Below are 25230 nucleotides of genomic sequence, written 5' to 3'. Positions count from 1 at the left end.
GCATTTCTGTGTGTGTTGTATGTGCTCATTTGTGTTTGTGTTAGTATGTACCTTGTTCCTTGCTGTGTGTGCTGTTGAGCGGGCAGTTGGCCAGAACCAGCTCCCCGACCCAGGTACGGTTGTTCCGACCCTGCAGACGGAAGGTGCAGTCCAGTAGAGAGCGCTCCAGTGCCTGCCTCGTCTCCTCCCCTACGCCCTTACTGGGAGGGATCCTAGGGAGAGGAACAGGACCACAAGGGGTTAGGTACATATCTATCACTGAAATGATGGGTATAAACTAACATTTAAAATAAATCTATTATATGTATATATTTTTTTTGTAGGTATGTGTCCAAGTGCGCTGCGACAACGTTTCAGTTCAAATCAGTAGAAACTAAATTGCAATCATAGACACTTTCTGACTTTAGTATCATCTTTAAAGCCCCCATGCAGTCATTTTCATAAAAACATTTATATTATCACTGTATCTAATATCACTCCAAATATATTTGGACGCTTGGATTGCGTCCTACCTGACAGGTCGCTCCTACCAGGTGGCGTGGCGAGAATCTGTCTCCTCACCACGCGCTCTCACCACTGGTGTCCCCCAGGGCTCTGTTCTAGGCCCTCTCCTATTCTCGCTATACACCAAGTCACTTGGCTCTGTCATAACCTCACATGGTCTCTCCTATCATTGCTATGCAGACGACACACAATTAATCTTCTCCTTTCCCCCTTCTGATGACCAGGTGGCGAATCGCATCTCTGCATGTCTGGCAGACATATCAGTGTGGATGACGGATCACCACCTCAAGCTGAACCTCGGCAAGACGGAGCTGCGCTTCCTCCCGGGAAGGACTGCCCGTTCCATGATCTCGCCATCACGGTTGACAACTCCATTGTGTCCTCCTCCCAGAGCGCTAAGAACCTTGGCGTGATCCTGGACAACACCCTGTCGTTCTCAACTAACATCAAGGCGGTGGCCCGTTCCTGTAGGTTCATGCTCTACAACATCCGCAGAGTACGACCCTGCCTCACACAGGAAGCGGCGCAGGTCCTAATCCAGGCACTTGTCATCTCCCGTCTGGATTACTGCAACTCGCTGTTGGCTGGGCTCCCTGCCTGTGCCATTAAACCCCTACAACTCATCCAGAACGCCGCAGCCCGTCTGGTGTTCAACCTTCCCAAGTTCTCTCACGTCACCCCGCTCCTCCGCTCTCTCCACTGGCTTCCGGTTGAAGCTCGCATCCGCTACAAGACCATGGTGCTTGCCTACGGAGCTGTGAGGGGAACGGCACCTCAGTACCTCCAGGCTCTGATCAGGCCCTACACCCAAACAAGGGCACTGCGTTCATCCACCTCTGGCCTGCTCGCCTCCCTACCACTGAGGAAGTACAGTTCCCGCTCAGCTCAGTCAAAACTGTTCGCTGCTCTGGCTCCCCAATGGTGGAACACACTCCCTCACGACGCCAGGACAGCGGAGTCAATCACCACCTTCGGAGACACCTGAAACCCCACCTCTTTAAGGAATACCTAGGATAGGATAAAGTAATCCTTCTCCCCCCCCCCCTTAAAAGATTTAGATGCACTATTGTAAAGTGGCTGTTCCACTGGATGTCATAAGGTGAATGCACCAATTTGTAAGTCGCTCTGGATAAGAGCGTCTGCTAAATGACTTAAATGTAAATGTAATGTATATTTTCTTATAATTTTTTCCCCTGAGCTTCCTTTTGCCATTGAAATGCTCAGTCGGTTCGGGTGGGCATGTTGATAAAATGTTAATATATTACAAACACAGCCCTACTTGGTGGATAGGACCGTCGAGACCAGGGGTGTCTAAGGGTTTTGTTTTTTTCCTTTCAATTAAGCCATAGACAACCAGGTGAGGAGAGTTCCTTACTAATTAGTGACCTTAATTCATCAATGAAGTACAAGGGAGGAGCGAAAACCCGCAGACACTCGGCCCTCTGTAGAATGAGATTGACATGTGTGGTCAAGACTTTAACGCAAACCCTGCTAACCCCTTTAAAGTAGGAGGATACATAAGCCAATAAAAGATGACTGGTCATTGGTAATAATCAGATCAGATTGTGATGTCATGCTGTGGGCCAAAAACTCTATCCCACCTGAACAGGCTGAAATTCCAGGCGGTTTTCATTTTTTAAAGCTCTTGCACATAATTGCATGCAATTTAGGTTAGTGGCACTGTCTAACAATATGGAAGTCAATGGGAATGTTAAAGGGGCAGTGCGGTCAAATGTGATTTACTTGTTTTTTTTGTATTCGAAATAACACTGAAATTGTGTTTAAGCAAGAGGTTAAAAAAAAAAGAAAAACGCCTGGAATTTCAGCCTGTTCAGGTGGGATGGAGTTTTTGGCCTTACTTGAGGATGCGGATGGCGTGACTGCAGCCGTCTCCCTCCACCTGCACACCCTGATGAGGAATCTCCATCTGAGATAACTAGAGAAAGACATGAGAGAGACATGTTAGACAGAGGAGGAATGGAGGGGAAGAAAGCAAGGGATGAGGAGAGGATGAAAAAGAGGAGGTGAGGAACCTCCATGTGTGACAGCTGGATAGAGGGACAGAGGAGGAAGGATAGATGAGGAGAGGAAAGGAGGATGAGAGGGATGGATAGGAAGAGGAATGATGAAGAAAGATATGAATAGTAGAATGGGAAGTTGTAGAAAAGTAAAGAGTGAGTAAAAGTTGTAAGATAAAGAGAATAAAAGTGGGTACTCCCTCCATCCATACCTCCACTCTGAGGCTTATGAAGGGCATGTTGGTGTCACACATGGCCACTAGGTGAGCCAGCTCCTTGTTGAAGGCAGACATCTCCCCTGAGCGCTTTGGCTTCTTGGGCTCCAGAGCCCCCTGGTCTCCTGACAACTGGAGGACAGAGAAGAGAGAGGAGATATACAATGAGATAACTGACCATCTAAATGATAATAAATAATACATTTAATTTATAACACTTCTTATTTCATTATTCAGGAAAATATCAGGGTTTATATTTATATTGTAAGTATTTTTCCTTCAATTACTCCTTTTAGGGCATGGTTTCAGATCATCAATATTTGAATTCATTGCAACTAGGACTGTGGCGGTCACAAAATTTAGTCAGCCGGTGATTGTCAAGCAAATAACTGTCGGTCTTACGGTAATTGACCATTAATTAACAAACATGTAGCATCTCCTGGCTTCCACACAAGACACTGATGCTGACCTTTGGAACATTACATTTTAAAACGTCTAATAAATCCATGTAATATAGCCTACACACCTTCACAATAAGTCCATTATTTATTTTAGACAGGTCTAAATAAAAAAAATGTAGTGTATTTCAGAAGAACAGAAAAGCATACTCAGAGTTGTCCTTACGGTATGTTAGGCCCTGATCTGGCAATGTCATATCGCTGTGGGCAACACTAGTTCATTTAGCAGACAAGATTAGCTTAGAATTCATTGGCATTATTATATATAATATTAGGTGCGTTATGTCCACAGGGGATGCCGCCAGGAAATTCGAGGCATTATCAAGTGCTTCACAAATGGTGAATGAGAGACTGACAAAGTGTTTACAGCTAGCACAGACTGGAATATGTTTCGGGATTTCTCCAATGGCATTGAGGAGTACACCACATCAGTCATTGGCTTCATCAACATGTGATTCGATGGTGTCGTCCCCACAGTGACCGCACGTACATAGAGGTAGACTGATTATGATTTTTCAACGCCGATACCGATTATTGGAGGACCAAAAAAAAAAGCCGCTACCGATTAATCAGACAAAAAATAAAAAAAGTATTTTTATTTGATTTGTAATAATGACAATTACAACAATACTGAACACTTATTTTAACTTAATATAATACATCAATAAAATAAATTTAGCCTCAAATAAAATGAAACATGTTCAATTTGATTTAAATAATGCAAAAACAAAGTTTGAGAAGTAAAAATGCAATATGTGCCATTTAAAAAAGCTAATGTTTCAGTTCCTTGCTCAGAACATGAGAACATATGAAAGTGCTGTTTGAATGAATGCTTACGAGCCTGCTGCTGCCTACCATCGCTCAGTCAGATTGCTCTATCAAATCATAGACTTAATTATAACACACAGAAATACGAGCCGTAGGTCATTAATATGGTCAAATCCGGAAACTATTATCTTGAAAACAAGATATTTATTCTTTCAGATAAAATACGGAATAGTTCCGTATTTTATCTAACGGGTGGCATCCACAAGTCTAAATATTCCTGTTACATTGCACAACCTTCAATGTTATGTCATAATTCCGTAAAAGTCTGGCGGCCCAAACTATTGCATATACCCTGACTCTGCGTGCAATGAACGCAAGAGAAGTGACAATTTCACCTGGTTAATATTGCCTGCTAACCTGGATTTCTTTTGGCAAAATATGCAGGTTTAAAAATATATACTTCTGTGTATTGATTTTAAGAAAGGCATTGATGTTTACGGTTAGGCACAGTCGTGCAATGATTGTGCTTTTTTCACAAATGCGCTTGTCAAATCACCCCCCGTGATGGTGCCCCCACACAGTAACTCTGTACCGGTGCCCACCTGCATATAGTCTCGCTATTATTTTACTGCTGATATTTAAAATTACTTGTTACTTTTATTTCTTATTCATATTTTTTTAACAGCATTGTTGGTTAGGGGCTCATAAGTAAGAATTTCACTGTAAGGTCTACTACACCTGTTGTATCCGGCACATGTGATGATATATGTAAGTGATGATATAATAATATTGTCACCCATCAGACTATTCTTGATTTAATCTAGTCTTTAGATATACTAAATAATGTGTGAGATTTGTTATGATTTAGAATGGACCATTATCATGCACCTGTCTCGAAACAGGGGCAGTGGGAAAACATCCATGTCATCTTTGCACTTAAATAGCGAATGGAGGACGCTTTTCCCCATGGTTTATTTTCATGCTAGACAGGGAGGCTATACTCCTGTTGTAAAGAGTAGCAATGTGCTTAATATTAGGAAAATTGAAAAATAAATATAGTAGGCCTAGCTTATAGAAAGCTGATCATCCTCTTTTCAGTAGAGGCAATCACTCTGTTCTCTCACACAATTGCATAGCCCAGGTATTGCCAAACCGGGGTGCGCGTACCCTTGCCGTCAGGGGTAAAAAAAAAAGTTACATCCAAACAGTCCGCTTTTATTTTCCAACAGGGCTATACATTTGTGAGTTTTCCCATCCCCCATTTTACTGCCAAAAATAAAATTAAACCATCTACTGTTCAGCGAAATAACACCACAATGTCAAATACAGGTAGCCTAGTCTAATAATTAACATCCAATCACATTAACCGTTACTCTCTCACGGGAATTCCACTAATGCACCGTATGTAGCTGCTGCTCATGTTGGTATCTGTAAAGCCATGACAGGGACACATAGTGGAGTGGTAACTTGTGTGTAAGCAGTTGCTCCAGACGGCACTTGGGTACACCACAGCATCCACCAAGAGGCTCTTGCTGCCAAGTGAATGCCTGACAACTTGAAAGACACAACAGTGAAAATGGTTAACTGTGTTAAAGCAAGGCCCCTGAACTCTCGTGTATTTTCTGCACTACGCAATGATATGGGCAGTGACCATGTAACGCTTTTACAGCATAGAGAAGTGCGCTGGTTATCAAGGGGCAAAGTATTAACACGTATTCTTTTAATTGAGAGACGAGCTTAAAGTTCTTTACTGACCATAATTTTCACTTGTCTGACTGCTTGCATGATGACGAGTTTCTCACACGACTGGCCTATCTGGGTGATTCTCGCCTGAATGATCTGAATCTAGGATTATAGGGACTCTCCGCAACTATATTCAATGTGTGAGACAAAATTGATGCTATGATTAAGAAGTTGGAGCTTTTCTCTGTCTGCATTAACAAGGACAACACACAGGTCTTTCAATCATTGTATGATTTTTGTGTGCAAATGAACAAGCTTACAGACAATGTCAAATGTGATATAGCGAAGTGAGTTGGGTGAGCATTTACGCAGGTACTTTCCCGAAACGGATGACACAAACTGGATTCGTTATCCCTTTCATGCCCTGCCTCCTGTCCACTTTCCGATATCTGAATAATTGAGCCTCATCGAAAACGCAAAAAGCGGTTCTGTGAAAATGTAATTTAATCAGAAGCCACTGGTAGATATCTGGATTAGGCTACGCTCAGATTAGGCTGCGCTCAGAGTATCCTGCCTTGGCATATCGCGCTGTTAAGACACTGATGCCATTTGCTACCTATGTGAGAGTTGATTCTCAGCCCTCACTAGCATAAAAACTAAATACAGGAACAGACTGTGTGTGGAAAATGATTTGAGACAATTCAACCCAACATTGCAGAGTTATGTGCATCGTTTCAAGCACACCCTTCTCATTAACCTGTGGTGAGTTATTCAACATTTTCAATTAACAAATAAGGTTTTATACGTAAGATGGTTAAGATAAAAAATGATTGATTATTATATTATTTGTGCCCTGGTCAGGCTGGTCATATAGGAGCTCTGTCACTTCCCATGAGCCGGGTTGTGACAAAAACTCACACGCATTCTTATGTTTAATAAATGTATTGTATAGTGTATAGCAGGCTTACATTGACGGAAAAAAACAACATTTGAGAGTACGCTGACCCTGGTGCTAGAGGGGGTACGCAGCTGGAGGTTGAATGTTTGAAGAGGTACGGGATTATACTGCCATAGCCTATTGAAATGTCGCCCAACATCTTTGATTTGATTTTCTATTTTTTTTTATATATATGTCAGAGTGATTGGAAGGACAATGGAGTGCTGAATACCAGGCAGTTAGCAAGTTTGGTAGGATACTAATGACCATCAGCAGCATCAGAGCTTGGAGAAGCCTAATTACAATGACTAAACGGTCACGTGGAATTTGACTGCCTTCATGACTCGTGTGGCGATAATACGGTCACACAACAGCCCTGATTGTAACCCGTACAAGCAGTTCTGCAATCCATTCCTACTTTTCTCTTAGAGCCATGGCGGGCCCCACGGCTGGAGCAATTGTCCAGGACGAGCTGCTCCAGGTTGGGTTTGAAGTGCTGAAGGAGCTGGGCGCATGGAGGTCCCTCCTCACCTTCCAACTGAGACACAGAAAGGAAGGAGTACTTGTACTGGAGCTCCGTGGGACAGCCAGGCACGTCAAGCATCTCCACCACCTAGAGAGACAGGGAAGGGGAGAGAAGAGGGAGGGAGAGAGAGATTGATGGGAGAAAACAGTAATGAGGAACAGTGGGAAAGTTGTGCATGGTTAATGTACTGTATATTGTTTTATATTTTCTTGTGTTTGCAATAAACAAACAGTTTTGGGGGATAAGGTGGGAGACACTTACAATGTAATACTGTGGTAGGCGGGTTAGCCGGATGAAGAGCCTGTGTTTTGATAGGCTGCCGGCAGGGTGGGAGATGGAGTTGGAGAGGTGTAGTATGTCTGTGCAGACAGTGGGGAGGTGTTTCACCGACTGTCTACACCTCTGCTCCCCTAACCAAAACCTGGAAGAAGAGTGAAAGAGTGAGAGAGAAACATAAGTAAACTGAAATTCGACATTCTCCAAATAGACCAGACTCTGCCAATGAGCAGCTATTTCACAGTCCTACATTCACACATCAGTGAGACATCATTATCACTCTGCTAACACTCTTTCCCTGACTGACAAACAAGCCATTTTCTGGCCAGATCACAACATAGAAATAAATTCACAGAACATTGACTTCAATCCCTGTTCCAGTAATTACATTTCTATGCATATCAGACAATGACATACTCAACCACACACACAGTAGAGTGCTGGTCTACGGAATTTACACAGACACCCTAAGCCATTTCAGAAACGATTCACCTGCATAGAAGCACATTTCCATGGAAGGGCACAAGATCTGTTCTCATATCCGTATGGGCATAAATATAAACACGCAACAATTTCATAGATTTTAACAAATGTACATGACTGGGATTACAGGTATGCATCTGTTGGTCACAGATACTTTAATAAAAAGGTAGGGGTGTGGATCAGAAAACTAGTCAGTATCTGGTGTGATCACCATTTGCCTCATACATAGAGTTGATCAGGCTGTTGATTGTGGCCTGTGGAATGTTGTCCCACTCCTCTTCAATGGCTGTATGAAGTTGCTAGATATTGTCGGGAACTGGAACACGCTGCCATCCCAAACATGCTCAATTGGTGACATGTCTGGTATGTATACAGATCATGAAAGAACTGGGACCGTTTCAGCTTCCAGTTGTGTACAGATCCTTGAGGCATGCGGCTGTGCATTATCATGCTGAAACACAAGGTGATGGCGGAGGATGAATGGCGCCACAATGGGCCTCAGGATCTCGTCACGGTGTCTCTTTGCATTGAAATTGCCATTGATAAAAAGTAATTGTGTTCGTTGTCATGGGCTGGCGAGGTTACACGTGGTCTGCAGTTGAAAGGCCAGTTGGATGTACTGCCAAATACTCTAAAACAACATTGGGGGCAGCTTATGGTAGGGAAATTAACATTACATTATCTGGCAACAGCTCTGGTGGACATTCCTGCAATCAGCATGCCAAATACACGCTCCCTCAACTTCAGACATCTGTGGCATTGTGCTGCGTGACAAAACTGCACATTTTAGAGTGACCTTTTATTTTCCCCCAGCACAAGGTGCACCTGTGTAATGATCATGCCGTTTAATCAGCTTCATGATATGCCACACCTGTCAGGTTGATGGATTATCTTGGTAAAGGAGAAATGCTCGCTAACAGGGATGTAATCAAATTTTTGCACAACATTGTACAGAAATACGCTTTTGTGCATTTGGAACATTTCTGGGATCTTTTACGTAACCTCATGAAACATGGGACCAACATTTTACACGTTGCATTTATATTTTTGTTCAGTATACACTACTAAGGTACTAGGGTGAAGCACTTAGCATACTAAAGTGTGCTAGTGTGGATTTGGCTGTATGAAGGCCTTCTGAGGAGTAGTGATGTGACACATGGCAGGCAGTTGTCACAGAGAGACAGGAAGTGGATTTACTTGAGCTGCTGCAGCCAGGATATGATGCGCTTCATGTCGTCGTTGATGGTCTTCTCGATGTCGTCCAATATGGACTGATCTGGAGACAGACAGGCACAGTGGAAGTGAGTACGTTGTATGTGTATGTGTGTCCCAGCTTACCGATGTGGTGTATGTGTGTATGCATGAGTGTGTGCACATGTGTGTATGTGCACCTCCCTGCTTACCAATTCCATACAGCATGGGCTGGAACATCCCTGAGTGCAGGTCTACAAAGATGTGCAGGCACTCGGAGCGTCCACAGGGCTCCAGGATTGGAATGACCAGGGTGGGCAGAGCTGTCTCTATGAACGCTGAAACACAGGTAGGGACAATAACAACATCACACACTGACAACCTGGTTGTTTCTCTCCGCAACATTGTTCATTTCATTCTGGGTCAGTGTGGTTGGATTAGTCAGTGTCTAGCTAAGTCAGAGAGGACCGACTCACAGCTGTCGCTGGGGTTGCTGCTCTTTAAGATGGCTTTCAGCTCCTGCAGCTTCTGATGGGAGCGGGCGTGCACGCTGTCAATCAAAAGCTTCTCCACTGACAAGTGGTCAATCTACAGGAGGGGGCATGAATAAAGACAGGAAATTAGGTCATCACAACAACAAATATTGTATAGCACCATATCTGTGAGGAACTTGGCGTTGGCACACCTTCATGGCTCTCTCCATCAGTCTAGAGTCGCAGGCAGGGAGCGGAGGATCATGGGAGATCTGCAGAGGCTTGGAGCAGTCCGATTCGTCAATCTTGATGGTGACTTTGTGGACCGACGCAGTGCCCGTCTTCCTTCCCAGGACCTGTTGGCTGGAGAGGGGGAGAGAGGGGGGGAGACAAAGAAAAAGGTCAAATGATGGACCAATTTCCTTGTGATGAATGACAAAAGTATATGCATTCAACAAACCAATCAATCAGGCCTGTTAATGTGTAACTTCTTAGTGAGTAGTTGTGTGTTTCTTACTTCCAGACGGCCAGTGTGAGGCACTTGGCAGGCATGTAGCGCTCCACCTGCACCAGGTCTCCCCAGCGCTCTCGGACCAGCATGAGGGTCTGGGAGTGGAGGACCTCCAGCTGAAGAGACAGGCAGAATGAGTCTAGAAGGGACGGGGTTAAGGAAGGGATGGTCCAGGAAGATGGCATACACACTTACTCACAATACACACAGATAAAGAAATGCAGGCACACGTGATACATACACACCCAGGCTGTGGGCGTGTGGTGACAGACTTCAGCCATGAAACCAGACTGCGCCTGGCAGTTATACTTGCTATGAAGTCACAATGAGGTTCATACAACAAATGACTGAGAAACAAATCCTTGGCGTTCTATTGATCATAACAGTATTATAAATACATGTAGCATCACTCATTTCCCACTAAATACTATTTGAAATGTAAATATTTCTGCTTGGTTCATGGAAACAAACTGATAAACTGAAAGACAGTGTGACTGTTGGCTGTGGCACTCATTGAAATGCTGTTGGTCCCTTGGCTTGCTGTACGCATGGTCACTGTTGGTCAATATTGTATGTGACCACACACAGACACAATTACATTCACTGCAGCAGCTCAAGCCAGACATGGCCCTGAGCTCACTGTCTGCACAGAAACAGTACACACACACAGTGAAAGGATACGCAGGCAGCTGTACATATCCTGCAGTGGTTTCTCATCTGCAAACAGGCGTGACTGCACCAGCTCATGGATGAAGTTCACTTGCATACTGTGGACCAGAGCTCTGCCATCTGGAAGGAGGGGGCGGGGGGGGACGGAGGGGAAAATATTGAAAAAGGAGTTATCAAAAAATAATAATAATAATGCAATCTTAAAATTTAGTTTGTATTAGTATTTAGTATGTATTTCATTCAAGTTGGATTACTCCTGAGCATCAGGACCAGAATAATTATAATTTGCTGTACATATTGAACACTGGACTTTTCCTTTTCAAACATCTCACCAGTCAGCAGCGGGATCTGTGTTTGTGTCGCGTCAGCAGCGGGATCTGTGTTTGTGTCGCGTCAGCAGCGGGATCTGTGTTTGTGTCGCGTCAGCAGCGGGATCTGTGTTTGTGTCGCGTCAGCAGCGAGATCTGTGTTTGTGTCGCGTCAGCAGCGAGATCTGTGTTTGTGTGCGTCAGCAGCGAGATCTGTGTTTGTGTCGCGTCAGCAGCGAGATCAGCAGCGGGATCTGTGTTTGTGTCGCGTCAGCAGCGGGATCTGTGTTTGTGTGTCAGCAGCGGGATCTGTGTTTGTGTCGCGTCAGCAGCGGGATCTGTGTTTGTTCAGCAGCGGGATCTGTGTTTGTGTCGCGTCAGCAGCGGGATCTGTGTTTGTGTCGCGTCAGCAGCGGGATCTGTGTTTGTGTCGCGTCAGCAGCGGGATCTGTGTTTGTGTCGCGTCAGCAGCGGGATCTGTGTTTGTGTCGCGTCAGCAGCGGGATCTGTGTTTGTGTCGCGTCAGCAGCGGGATCTGTGTTTGTGTCGCGTCAGCAGCGGGATCTGTGTTTGTGTCGCGTCAGCAGCGGGATCTGTGTTTGTGTCGCGTCAGCAGCGAGATCTGTGTTTGTGTCGCGTCAGCAGCGGGATCTGTGTTTGTGTCGCGTCAGCAGCGGGATCTGTGTTTGTGTCGCGTCAGCAGCGGGATCTGTGTTTGTGTCGCGTCAGCAGTGGGATCTGTGTTTAGCCCAACTGATGCAGCACAGTTGCTATAAATAAATAGGCTGAAGCATGGGGTTGCCTATCTGCATTTACCCTGTTGGGCTAATCACTAGTTAGATCCCAAATGTGATCTTTTAACTAGTTAACATCCTATTGATGAATTTTATGTCTAAAAAAAACTTGAATAAACATAGTAAAAATAATGTTAGGGTAACTTGTGGTAAACCGCCACCAGGGTTAACACTGCCTGTACTTCTCACAGAAACTACTTAATGCCATAATCCCCCCCAAACCCATTCCCTGGTTACCACTGCTCTTGCTCAACTAAAATTTGTATCCATCTCATCATAAATATGTAAGTCACTCCAAAAAACAGATTGAGGTATGGTGGAGTTTTACCCCAAGTTACCTTACAATTGACCCGTGTTACAGTTCATGCAACGGCATGTTCTGAATCAGATAGACAAATATTTTAGAGTAGGCTAAATGCAACTACGGTCCCCTAGGAAACACTGACCAGCACTTTGGTTCCTACCATGTCATAACTCTTACCTGGCTTATCATTTAACGTCATGTCAAACAACACCAATCACATAATTAGAATAATCATTCTATTTCTATGATTTTGCCCATATCGCCTTAACAACCTGGTAACTTTACCATTATGCAAACATTTGGTGGCAAAGAAACAAAAAAGGATATATTCTCAGATGATTTACATTACATTTAAGTCATTTAGCAGACGCTCTTATCCAGAGCGACTTACAAATTGGTGCATTCACCTTATGACATCCAGTGGAACAGCCACTTTACAATAGTGCATCTAAATCTTTTAGGGGGGTGAGAAGGATTACTTTATCCTATCCTAGGTATTCCTTAAAGAGGTGGGGTTTCAGGTGTCTCCGGAAGGTGGTGATTGACTCCGCTGTCCTGGCGTCGTGAGGGAGTTGATGTGCTTCAAATAATTAAGATTCATATATGCCCAATGTAGGCTCTCTTTTTTCTGGTGATGCTAAATAACTTTTTAAGTTCGTAGTATCAGTGCTCCCAATTATGTTTTTTAATTGTAACGGGTTCTGTGCGTTTGGTGCGTTAGTAGCGGGTTCTGTGCGTTTGGTGTATTAGTAGCGGGTTCTGTGTATTTGGTGCGTTAGTAGCAGGTTCTGTGTATTTGGTGCGTTAGTAGCGGGTTCTGTGTGTTTGGTGCGTTAGTAGCGGGTTCTGTGTGTTTGGTGCGTTAGTAGCGGGTTCTGTGTGTTTGGTGCGTTAGTAGCGGGTTCTGTGTGTTTGGTGCGTTAGTAGCGGGTTCTGTGTGTTTGGTGCGTTAGTAGCGGGTTCTGTGTATTTGGTGCGTTAGTAGCGGGTTCTGTGTGTTTGGTGCGTTAGTAGCGGGTTCTGTGTGTTTAGCGGGTGTGTTAGTAGCGGGTTCTGTGTGTTAGTAGCGGGTTCTGTGTGTTAGTAGCGGGTTCTGTGTGTTTGCGTTAGTAGCGGGTTCTGTGTGTTTGGTGCGTTAGTAGCGGGTTCTGTGTGTTTGGTGCGTTAGTAGCGGGTTCTGTGTATTTGGTGCGTTAGTAGCGGGTTCTGTGTATTTGGTGCGTTAGTAGCGGGTTCTGTGTGTTTGGTGCGTTAGTAGCGGGTTCTGTGTGTTTGGTGCGTTAGTAGCGGGTTCTGTGTGTTTGGTGCGTTAGTAGCGGGTTCTGTGTGTTTGGTGCGTTAGTAGCGGGTTCTGTGTGTTTGGTGCGTTAGTAGCGGGTTCTGTGTGTTTGGTGCGTTAGTAGCGGGTTCTGTGTGTTTGGTGCGTTAGTAGCGGGTTCTGTGTATTTGGTGCGTTAGTAGCGGGTTCTGTGTATTTGGTGCGTTAGTTGTGGGTTCTGTGTGTTTAGTGCTTGGTCAAGCAGCTGTTGTGTATCTTACCTCCAGTCTCCTTGTCCTCCACCAGTATCTCCAGCTTCAACAGTCTCCAGGGAATATCTGGGTCATCACCCATCACCGTCAGTGTGGCCTCAAACTCCCCCTCCACACGGAACTTCACACGCCCATTAGCTACGAGACACACAGTGAGGTTGGCCAGCTTTTATTTTATTTTATTTTATATATATATATATATATATATATATATATATATGTGTGTGTGTGTGTGAGATCTGAGATCCTTACCCACGGTGAGGTTGGCTAGCTGGGGTGGTAGGTCTGTCGTGACAAGACGATGTCGAAGGATTTGATTGAGCTGGTTCAGGGTTGTCTGCTTCTCCACCTTAGTGATGGGGTCTGGAGGAATGATCTTGTCCTACACACACAGTGGTCAATGCACTGGGCCAAACAGGGCTTCAGATTTCTCTGTCCCTATTCCACACTCCAGTCCAGTTGGTGGCAGTAACGCACTACTAAAGATTTCTGTGTTTGTGCACATAATGTACATCGCACATAGCTGACAGAGTACATACATGAACAGCATTTTTGGCCAAACTAGACAGGCACCGAGGCTACTTCAATCATAGTGGCTTACGAACACAAAGGCATCAGGTGTCTCATTCTATTTGACCATTATTTAACCAGGCAAATCAACTGAGAACCAGCTTTCAATTAAAATAAGAGAGACCAGGTCAAGAGGTCAAAACAATAGACTACGAGAGGAAAATGAACACAGACCAGTTAGGAGTGTCTTACCCGTATGCAGGTGGGCAGGCGAGGGTATGACCCGGTGGTGAGCACGTCGATTGCGAACGGGATGGCAAAGCTGGGCAGGCGGGCGTGCACCAGGGCGTCCCTTGCTAGCGATGCCAGCCTATCAGCCGTGTCCACAAATAGGAAAGCCTGCTGGTCCAGAAAGCTGGAGATCATCTGTGACCGTGAAAACAGAAGGTTAGGGATTAAAGGTCAGGTTAGCTTATGACCGTACTCAGTATTATTTTGAATTATGTGCAAGAAGGCCTAACTCAAAGATAAACATAAACACTGCACTGATGTCAGTGTGGAAAATCCTGAAAAGTTTTATGTGAAAAGGTGAGAGTTATGTGCATAACTCAAGATAGTATCTGGTTGTCTATGCCCACTTTGAGAGTGTTTGGTGTAGAGTACTGTATTCTAGCACACATACCGCACACTTCTCCACCTTCCCGGCGTTGCTGGCCCATTTCACTAGGGCAAGGAGACGCACAAACAGCTGTCTGGTCCGACTGGAAAACTGGACAATCTCGATTTTTCTGTTAGAAACAGTAGAAAATACAGGCAAAAATAGATGTCACATACAACAACATTCCTAATTTGACAAGTCAATTTCATCAGTGAGTATACCCAGTGAACCAAGAGACGAGCATACCTTTCCATGTCTGTTTTTCTGGGAAGACTGCAAGAAAGACAGAAACAGTATTGGTAACTTTCAGGTATTATGTCATTTTACCACAATTTATGAAATCACTATGAAAATTAAGGAATCTCAACTAATAAATACCCATTGCATTGAACGGGGTCTCGTCATGACTTACAGTTCACCCAACAGGGTGATTTCATGGTAGGTCCTCTGCAGGAGAAACTCAATCAGCAGGCTCAGCCGGACCCCTTGGGTGGCCGGGGGTCCGGGAGGTGGCGGCTGGGTGACCGAGGTGGGACCCCCGATAGGGACCAGTTGCCCATCTGATCCAATCTGCACCGGAGCCATTTTAAAATAACGCAAGCTCCACGGATGGAGACCGAAAAAATGTAAAACTATCGACTCGCAATAACTTTGAACTGGTACCAATCTTACACGTATTCTACACCATTTCGCGCAAAATAGTTATTTAGTAGGGGCTCGGCGACTTCGCCCCATAAAAAAGTCGCAAATACCCGCGTTTTAATTGCTTATTACAGACAAGATTCAATGCTGTTCAACCGCCATCTTTGCAGTCTGACGGGAAGTGATCACGGTTTGGTGGAAAGGAAGACCCGGATACGGATTTTAAAGAAACAATATAATGAGTCGCTCGTAAGAGTTTACTCTGCTGTTCCAAGATCAGTATTCATTCACTAGATTTGTCAATTAGGTTAGACCATAAACAATCAAACTGGCCCCTGATCAGCGCCTGTGTTTTCGTGAGCGAAAATGAAGTTATTTTGTTTGTTTATAAGATGCCCTGTCATTTCGTATGGGATACTGTGCATGACATTTTAGTAAGATAGATCATATAACAGATACACCTTATTTGTCCCCGAGGAGAACACACAGAAGAAGAAAAAAATACAGGACAAAACAAATAGACACACACTTGGTATAAATGTTTGATATTTGAAGATTGATGTGTATTGTCCCTATAAAATAAATGTAATAAATGAAAAATAAATGAAATAAAAGTTATGTATATGTGATTCCTCGTGGACCGGAAACTGGCTGGTGATAAAGAAAAGCATGACAAGACATGGATTATGTTGGCAGTGGCAGGGTCAGTGGTAAAGATATTAGGGTTGAATTCTGATTTGAATAACTGCTGAATCCTCAATTCCCAGAGGCAGGAAATAGGGATGACTTTTCCATTCCCTTCCATTTCATTTTCACAGGATGATACATAGCTTTATGTCAATATGACATGGCTGCAAATGACATGGCAATCAAAACATTAACACAATCTAACTGTGAAACAAGATAATCATAAACAAATATGTTTATTTCCAAAATGCTACATCCACAAATTGTTCAACTTTGTGTTTTTTTGTCATCAGAAACTATTTCTTATGGGTACCGTCATGTGTGTGTGATATATTACTGTTCTCAGAATCTTTATTAATTGATTTTAGTGTTGAATTAAAATGTTTTTTTTTTGCCAAACACTATATACAGTCAAGTCCATAAATATTTGGACATTGACCAAGTTATCATTTTAGCTGTCTACCACAGCACATTGGAGTTCAAATTAAATAATGAATATGAGCTGAAAGTGCAGACTTTCAGGTTTAATTTGAAGATATTTACAGTTGAAGTCAGAAGTTAACATAAACCTTAGCAAAATACATTTAAACTCAGTTTCACAATTCCTGATACTTAATCCTAGTAAAAATACTGTCTTAGGCCAGTTAGGATCACCACTTTATTTTAAGAATATGAAATGTCAGAATAATAGTAGAGAGAATGATTTACTTCAAATTGTATATTTTTCCATCACACTCCCAGTGGGTCAGAAGTTTACACACACTCAATTATTATTTGGTAGCATTGCCTTTAAATGTTTTAACTTGGGTCAAACATTTTGGGTAGCCTTCCACAAGCTTACCACTTACCACAATAAGTTGGGTGAGTTTGGGCCCATTCCTCCTGACAGAGCTGGTGTAACTGAGTCAGGTTAGTAGGCCTCCTTGCTAGCACGCTCTGACCAGCTCTGACCACAAATGTTCTATAGGATTGAGGTCAGGGCGTTGTGATGGCTACTCCAATATCTTGACATTGTTGTCCTTAAGCCATTTTGCCACAACTTTGGAAGTATGCTTGGGGTCATCGTCCATTTGGAAGACCCATTTGCGACCAAGATTTAACTTCTTGACTTATGTCTTGAGATGTTGCTTCAATATATCCACATCTATTTCCTACCTCATGATGCCATCTATTTTGTGAAGTGCACCAGTCCCTCCTGCAGCAAAGCACCCCCACAACATGATGCTGCCACCCCCGTGCTTCACGGTTGGGATGGTGTTCTTCGGCTTGCAAGCTTCCTCTTTTTTCCTCCAAACATAATGATGGTCATTATGGCCAGAGTTCTATTTTTGTTTCATCAGACCAGAGGACATTTCTCCAAAAAGTACAATCTTTGTCCCCATGTGCAGTTGCAAACCGTAATCTGGCTTTTTTATCGCAGTTTTGGAGTGGTGTTTATGGTGTTTTTACTTGCGTACTATTGTTTGTACAGATGAACGTGGCACCTTCAGGGATTTGGAAATTGCTCCCAAGGATGAACCAGACTTGTGGAGGTCTACAATGTTTTTTTCTGAGGTCTTGGCTGATTTATTTTGATTTTACCATGATGTCAAGCAAAGAGGCACTAAGTTTGAAGGTAGGCCTTGAAATACATCCACAGGTACACCTCCAATTGACTCAAATTATGTCAATTAGCCTATCAGAAGCTTCTAAAGCCATGACATAATTTTCTGGAATTTTCCAAGCTGTTTAAAGGCACTTAGTGTATGTAAAGTTCTGACCCACTAGAATTGTGATACAATTAATTATAAGTGAAATAATCTGTATGTTAAAAATTGTTGGAAAACTTAATTGTGTAATGCACAAAGTAGATGTCCTAACTGAATTGCCAAAACTATAGCTTGTGAACAATAAATGTGTGGAGTGGTTAAAAAATGAGTTTTAATAACTCTAACCTAAGTGTAGATAAACTTCCGACTTCAACTTTACATCCTAATCGGGTGAACATTGTAGGAATTACAGCACATTTTATTTGTGATCTCCCCTTTTTAAGGGACCAACAGTAGTGGGACAATTGGCTGCTCAGTTGTTCCATGACCAGGTGTGTATCATTCCCTCATTAGTTCATTTACAAGTAAGCAGTTACAAGGTCTAGAGTTGATTTCAAGTGTGGCATTTGCATTAGGAATCTGTTGCTGTTAACCCTCAACATGAAGTCCGAAGAGCTGTCACTGCCAGTGAAACAAGCCATCATTAGGCTGAAAAATATAAACAAACCCATCAGAGAGATAGCAAAAACATTGTATGTGGCCAAATCAACTATTTGATACCTACTAAAAATGGACATAGTGTTTTGGAAATAAACTCTTCAAATAATTATCAAAGTCTCCTTTTGCATTACATGGCTGCCTTGTCTGGAAAAGTGACAAAGCTCTGGGGAGAACAGAGAAAGCAGATTATGGTCAGATTATGGATTTACCAGATTGCTTCACCTACTTGTAGATTTCAAGAACAACTGTGCCCTGGCTGAAATTTCAGCCCACTGACATGACAGAGGACAGGCATGAGGGTCGATTCACAAAGGAGGAGATAAAGGGAAAGTGCTGGAACACACACAAACAATTATCCACACACACAGCTGTAGAGGGAAAATGTGTGTGTAGGGGTTAATCCCGCTCTAGCCGCTGGACTATGGCTGTCCAGTGAGTCAGCAGTTGAGTGCTTTCTCTAGCTGTTGTCTCCCAACAGTAGTTCATAGTTCATTCATGCCGTGCAGGTCTCTGATCCTAACCAAAGGTAATTGTACACTGGACTTCAAGTCTTTGAGTGTTTCCTTTCATCTTCTTCTACAATTAACAAAAACGCAACATGTAAAGTGTTGGTCCCATGTTTCATGAGCTGAAATGAAAGATCACAGAAATGTTCCACACGCACAAAAAGCTTATTTCTCTCAGATATTGTGCACAAATTTGTTTACATCCCTGTTAGTGAATATTTATCCTTTGCATAGATAATCCATCCACCTGACAAGTGTTGCATATCAAGAAGTTGGTACTGGGGACAACAAAAGGCCACTGTAAAATGTGCAGTTTTGTCACACAACAAAATGTCTCAAGTTTTGAAGGAATGTGCAATTGGCATGCTGACTGCAGGAATGTCCACCAGAGCTGTTGCCAGATAATTTAATGTTAATTTATCTATCATAAGCTGCCTCCAACGTCGTTTTGGTGAATTTTGCAGGACGTCCAACCGGCCTCACAACCTCAGAGTACGTGTATGGCGTTGTGTGGGCGAGCGGTTTGCTGATGTCAACATTGTGAACAGAGTGCCCATAGTGGTGGTGGGGTTATGGTGTGGGCAGGCATAAGCTATAAGACAACAAACACAATTGCATTTTATCAATGACAATTTCAATGCACAGAGATACCGTGACAAGATCCTGAGGCCCATTGTCGTGCCATTCATCTGCGCCATCACCTCATGTTTCATGGAATGCCCCATGTCACAAGGATCTGTACACAATTTCTGGAAGCAACATTTTTTCCAGTTTTTTCATGCCTGCATACTTACCAGACATGTCACCCATTGAGCTTGTCTGGGATGCTCTGGATTGACATGTACGACAGAGTGTTCAAGTTCCCGCCAATATCCAGCAACCTCGCACAGCCATTGAAGAGGGGGACAACATTCCACAGGACACAATCAACAGCCTGATCAATTCTATGTGAAGGAGATGTGTCACGCTGCATGAGGCAAATGGTGGTCACACCAGACACGGACTGGTTTTATGATCTACGCCCTAGGTACTGTATCTATGACCAACAGATGCATATCTGTTTTCCCATTAATGTGAAATTCATAGATTAGAGCCTATTTTATTTAAATTGACTGATTTCATTATATGAACTGTAACCTAGGGATCTTCAGCAATTTAGAGGGGCTCAATACATCAAGCAAATGAGGTGAACACTATCTAAACATTTGCCTTTTTTCACACAGAGTGAGAGACAAAGTTTAGTAACCTGACCCCTCCTCATCTGTCTATGAGCTGATGTACCAGCATCCTCCTCACATTCTGCAGATACGTGTTGGAAGGGCTAGCCCTCTTGTTGCCAGATGATTCCAGGGGCAGCGGGACCCCTTGGCCCTTCCCAAGAGTGGTTGCCAGAAGATAACGAACCTATCTTTATGACTATTTACACTGAACTGCACTGAGGTTGGAATGCAATCATGGTTACATTAAGACACTGTGGAGTTGGAACGAGATATGGGTAAGAAAATGTACCTCAATGCAGAGGTGGGATATGCCACTGGACTCCAAATTTGACCTTTATCCACCTTGCTCTACCGAGAAGATTTAAATACTGCTAGTTTCCCCAGAAAACTAACCTTTTCGTCCTCAAGCTAACGAGCAGTAGCCACAGCAGCAAATATGGAATGGCACGTCGTGTTGAACAACAAAGGAGCTGATTAGCTGACACTGCCATTACAAACGGTGTATTAATGTAACCATGAGTGCGTTCCAACCTCAGTGCAACACAGTATAAAAAATAGTAAAGGTAGGTTTGGTATCTTCTGGCACCCGCTCTTGGGGAGGGCCAAGGGGATCCGCTGCCCCTGGAAGGGGACACCTTTTGGGGGCCTTGTTCAAATTAAAATAATTGCTTCATTGAAGAATGCATTGATTTCACCAATCATGTCAGATCAGTAATCACCCACATGAAAGAATAAAGGAAGGGATGTAATTTCAAAGTGTCCTACTGGTATTTGAACAGAGCCTTAGTTTTTACTCCTTGGGCCAATTGAAATGTCTTATTAGCCCAATAATACACAATTTATGATAGATCATATTCATCTCTGACCAATTTCAATGTCCGCTGATTTTTGTTGTTGAATATCTGACCAACAGACTCAACAACAGATCCATGACAGTAGGAGGCGATATATAGGCCTACAAAACCCCTTTTTGGTTCAACAAGCGTTGAAATCGGGGTTTAAATAAAATCCTGGATAAGCGAATCCAACATCGGGGTTAGAGTCAACCATCTACATTGTATGGATTTTTGACCATTCAGCACGGGTTCCATTTGCAAAGTGATTCTACACAGAGGAGCTCGTAGTTGGCTCTCTAACTACTGTTGACGGTTGGAGTTCGGCATCTGTTTTCACCAGCGACGTTGTTCAGGGCTGTGCTTCCGCCATGTTGAAGCGGCTCTCTGCTATAGCAGCAAGTTGTGACTGACTGGCTAGGACCGACTAGATAGAGTCGGGGGGGCTGCTACCGCGCTGGTGACGCAGGAAAAACACCCAAGATATGACCAAAAAACAGGCTATTCTAACAGACAGTTGAGCTTGTTATGAAATTGCAGTATATAGGACACATTTATGTCATAAACCACGACACAATCGTCAAGGCTGGAGTAGTTCGTGAATAGAGAAGTCCTATCAAATTCCTGGTAAGTTGTTAGCAGCTAGTTTGCTAGCTAACTTAGCTTGCGCTCTTAACAGTGTCAACTGGTGTAGTGTGGGTATGGCAGTAACATTAGCTAGCTATTTATTTTGTTTGAAATTTTATTGTACTGAAATGCATTGATACACGTCTTTAATCATTGAATAATTCAACTTGGATTGGAAACATGCTACGTTAGTTGGTTCTGGCAGAAGGTAGCTAACGTTGGCTAGCTAGTTAGCCAAGTTTACTGACTCACCCACTGTCAGAGCAGGGAAAATGGGTCTTCAATGTGGAGTTAGCTAGTTGTTTAGCGATCAAAACAGTTAACGTTGTTGAAAGCCGGGTCGATATCAGCCAGATCATGTTCGTTTGCTTACTAGTTAGTTGACGTTTAAGTTATCTAGGTAATGGCAGGCGTTTCCTCACCCTGAACCCTAATGTCTGAGTTTTAATATGGTTTCAATCGTGAAATGTCGCACAGTGACAAGATAACTCACCAAGCCAACATTAACAAGTTAACGCTAGCTAGTACCGCATAAAATTATTTCTCTATGGACTTGGTTGCGTGGCCTACTCCAAAACAACCACAGTAGCTAACGTTAACTACATACCTACAGTTAGCTCAGCTAGCTAGCTCACGTTATCGAGTTAGCTAACTAGCCCCTTCTCTGCTGAATGCAAATGTTTCTTAACGAGCAGTTCGTAATGTGTCTGTAAATCTAGCCAGATATCGAGCTACCTATACGTACCCAAGAGAACTTGCATCAACGGTTAGTTAACGCTAGTTGGTCAGGCCAAAGGCCCGGAAGACTGCGATTGGAAACTAGGCCTTCAAGGGGCAGTTCGCACTGCGATATCAGGCTTTCTGTAAGTCATATTAGCCGTAAAGAGTGTTGTTAGCTTCCTAATTTAGCTAGCTGTGTTTTACCAACGTTTTCGATTTGCGTTGTTTTAAAGATATGCCATTTCTGACTTCAGAATAAGATAATTATTTCCTTTATGAATCAACTCAGATCAGAGCCAACCTAACGCTAGCTAGGTAAAGTTGACATGTTGATCGTGTAATAAGTATTTTATGTGTCTAGATAGCTAGCTAGCAAAGATGAAGCAGCATAATCATGGACGTGTAGGGTCAATTGTGATATTTATTTGTATAACTTGGAAACGAGTGCGTCAACAAGCTTATCAATTACTGGTCAACGTCCTTGAACAAGTATAGTTATACTACCTATCCAGTGATTGTTTTCGTAGCTAGTGATCTTACCATAATGATGGAAGACATACATGGCTAATCAGCTAGCTAACTAGATCAGTAGCATTTATTTATTTATTTGTTACCTCCAATGTCATCATGGACATAGCTAATATCCGAGTTTGATTTAGGAGTAGACTGTCAGTTTGACCATTACTGTCTTGTCTTGGCCCATGTCATCCGTGATATAGCTGTAGTTAATGGCCCATTTCATAACATGGCATAGCCAGCCAGTGATGTTTAGTGCTATTAGCCTTCCAGTGAGAGACTGAAGGATGTTGAACAGAGGATGACCACCGTGTCTAACAATGCCATTCAGTTAGGTTTCATTTTCAATACATAGTTGCTGATTGAAATGAATGTTAATCCAATGTAGCCGACATAATGTTCTTTTGAGCTGGGCTTTCTAGGCAAGAAATATATTTTAGTAGAAGCAGTTTAATGGTATGTTTCTGACGTCAGTGGCCACCTGCAGAAAGCACAGGAAATGTTTCAGTATCCTCAAAATGTCCTTACTGGCTGGGCTGACAGCTGTGTGCTCCTGGCTCTCATTTGTGCCACTGCTTGCTGTTTGCTATACGTAAGTTGCAACTTGTCACTCCTATCTTGAAGAGAGAGTGCAAGATTTTGGCAACTTAGCCCTTTTTTCATCTTAGTCAGATTAACTCATGGATACTATTTTTATGTCTCTGCGTGCAGATTGAATGAAGTTGTAGGTAGTTTTGCAACCCGTTACTATCTAGCGTTGGTGTAATGACTAAATCTACAGCTACCTCTTGTGTCTAGTGCCAATTTGAGAATTTATCCTACCATTTCTACTGATCTGCATTCCAGTTATGATATGTGCAGTACAACTAATTGTTTATTGAATGTCTAATTGCCCAGAAACGGGAGAATTCCATAGCTTGTTAAACAGAGGAGCTTTCTATTAGCACCACAGAGCTCAACTGTAGGCCTCCCTACATTAGATTTTAAAAATTTAACTACGCAAGTCAGTTCAGAACAAATTTTTATTTACAATGACTGCCAAACCCGGATGATTCTGGGCCAATTGTGTGCCGCCCTTTGTGACTCTCAATCACGGCCGGATGTGATACAGCCTGGACTTGAACCAGGAACTGTAGTGACGCCTCTTGCACTGAGATGCAGTGTCTTAGACTGCTCGGGAGCCCAGATGAGCAAAGCCGCACCAGGGCTCTGTCCAAGGTGTTGAATCCAGGGTGGTCTTCACTCCTTTAAAATGCATTTATAGATCTTTGTATTGTACTTAGTGATTTTTGCCATTGTTTGGTTGAATCTGTTTGGCATGCATCCTTGATGATTGTAAGCAATTCCTTTGATGTTATGCCTCTTCGTGCATTATGTATATCTGCCTGAAATATGCTGTTGTGGCGAGCAGTGTTAATGCAATGGTCATTTTGATATCTGCATTTGAAGTTGTCCTTATTTTGACTTGATGGCCTAAATTTAGTGGCTTTAATATGTTTAGTGTCTTGATTTCTGGACAATATTCCTTTGCGTTTTCATCAAGATGGATTCATAATTTCGTTGTTATGCGACTCTTCCTTGCCGTTTTCAATTGCATTTATCAGACGTTTCAATTGTTTTTCTATGGAAATTGTTACAACACTTGGAAATGTGAGTTATACGTCTGTTAATGTGTATAAATTGAACCTCATTACTTGCATTTTTGTAGAACCGTTCCATTAAAACAGGCTACAGAACTAAAAGGCTGAATAATAAATGTGATTTAAAAATAACAATTTATTGCAAAATACAAGGTTCAGGTCACAAAAATTACAGAGATTACTGTTAGGCCTATCAACAGCCCTAAACATAACTGAATGTAATAAAAATGGATTTATTTCCGTATTATCAAGTCCATATCTGCTGCTGAGAATCGTAGCCTACTCAGTCTCCTGTCTCCCCAGTCTCTTATTCCAAATCCTCTGCAACACACACATGTTCACATTACTATTTACTGCCATGAACATCACAAGCTTATATAATTTTGTACTGAACATCCCATCGTACCGATTTAAAATTGATTTTATAGTGTGATTCTTGTCTCTGCTTCCCATTGCTGAGCCACATATCTGCGCCATATTTGGAGACTTAGCTGCACACAGGCTTCCGAGTGGTCTGTTGTCAGCCGGCTGCGTGAAGGGATCGACTTAATGTGTGAAAAGATATGTTCACAAAGATATATGGATCCAAATACTGAAGGCATTACACATGCAACCTTCTGCAGACTGTCATCTTTCACTGGCAGGCTCTCCCAACAGTGGATAATGGAGGCCCCTTGGTTTCTCTGTCTTCATGTTCATTGCACAGCGCTGTGAATTTTGATGACCAAAGGGGCCTTGAGCTTGAACAGGTGCATTTCAGAGTCCTCTGTCCCT

General features: G+C 43.0%; 2 protein-coding genes across 9 annotated transcripts in view; one reads left to right on the top strand and one right to left on the bottom strand.

The window, feature by feature from the left end:
* Positions 1–15661, bottom strand: part of LOC118370592 (mediator of RNA polymerase II transcription subunit 14) — a 33834-nt gene extending 18173 nt beyond the window's left edge. For both annotated transcript variants that reach the window (XM_052522155.1, XM_052522157.1), the window contains exons 1-17: positions 15229–15661; positions 15063–15089; positions 14841–14946; positions 14411–14584; positions 13901–14030; positions 13658–13786; positions 10725–10832; positions 10050–10182; positions 9745–9895; positions 9536–9647; positions 9272–9397; positions 9066–9144; positions 7371–7530; positions 7002–7196; positions 2735–2869; positions 2364–2440; positions 52–212 (exon numbers count right to left, since the gene is read on the bottom strand). In XM_052522155.1, the coding sequence (XP_052378115.1) occupies positions 52–212; positions 2364–2440; positions 2735–2869; positions 7002–7196; positions 7371–7530; positions 9066–9144; positions 9272–9397; positions 9536–9647; positions 9745–9895; positions 10050–10182; positions 10725–10832; positions 13658–13786; positions 13901–14030; positions 14411–14584; positions 14841–14946; positions 15063–15089; positions 15229–15401 (2176 nt within the window). In that variant the 5' untranslated portion in view covers positions 15402–15661. The remainder of the gene's footprint in view (positions 1–51; positions 213–2363; positions 2441–2734; positions 2870–7001; positions 7197–7370; positions 7531–9065; positions 9145–9271; positions 9398–9535; positions 9648–9744; positions 9896–10049; positions 10183–10724; positions 10833–13657; positions 13787–13900; positions 14031–14410; positions 14585–14840; positions 14947–15062; positions 15090–15228) is intronic.
* A 5435-nt stretch (positions 15662–21096) lies between these two features.
* The window catches only part of usp9 (ubiquitin specific peptidase 9), an 83771-nt gene continuing 79637 nt past the window's right edge, over positions 21097–25230 (top strand). For 5 of the 7 annotated variants that reach the window (XM_052522154.1, XM_052522153.1, XM_052522152.1 and 2 more), the window contains exon 1: positions 21098–21580. The gene's annotated coding sequence lies outside the window, so the exon portion shown is untranslated. Of the gene's footprint in view, positions 21581–25230 lie in introns of all 7 variants that reach the window. The other 2 variants (XM_052522149.1, XM_052522150.1) reach the window with 1 other exon arrangement.

The sequence above is a fragment of the Oncorhynchus keta genome, chromosome 7 (genome assembly GCF_023373465.1).
Source record: "Oncorhynchus keta strain PuntledgeMale-10-30-2019 chromosome 7, Oket_V2, whole genome shotgun sequence".
Lineage (NCBI taxonomy): Eukaryota > Metazoa > Chordata > Actinopteri > Salmoniformes > Salmonidae > Oncorhynchus > Oncorhynchus keta.
This window is presented reverse-complemented; position numbering and strand designations above follow the sequence as displayed.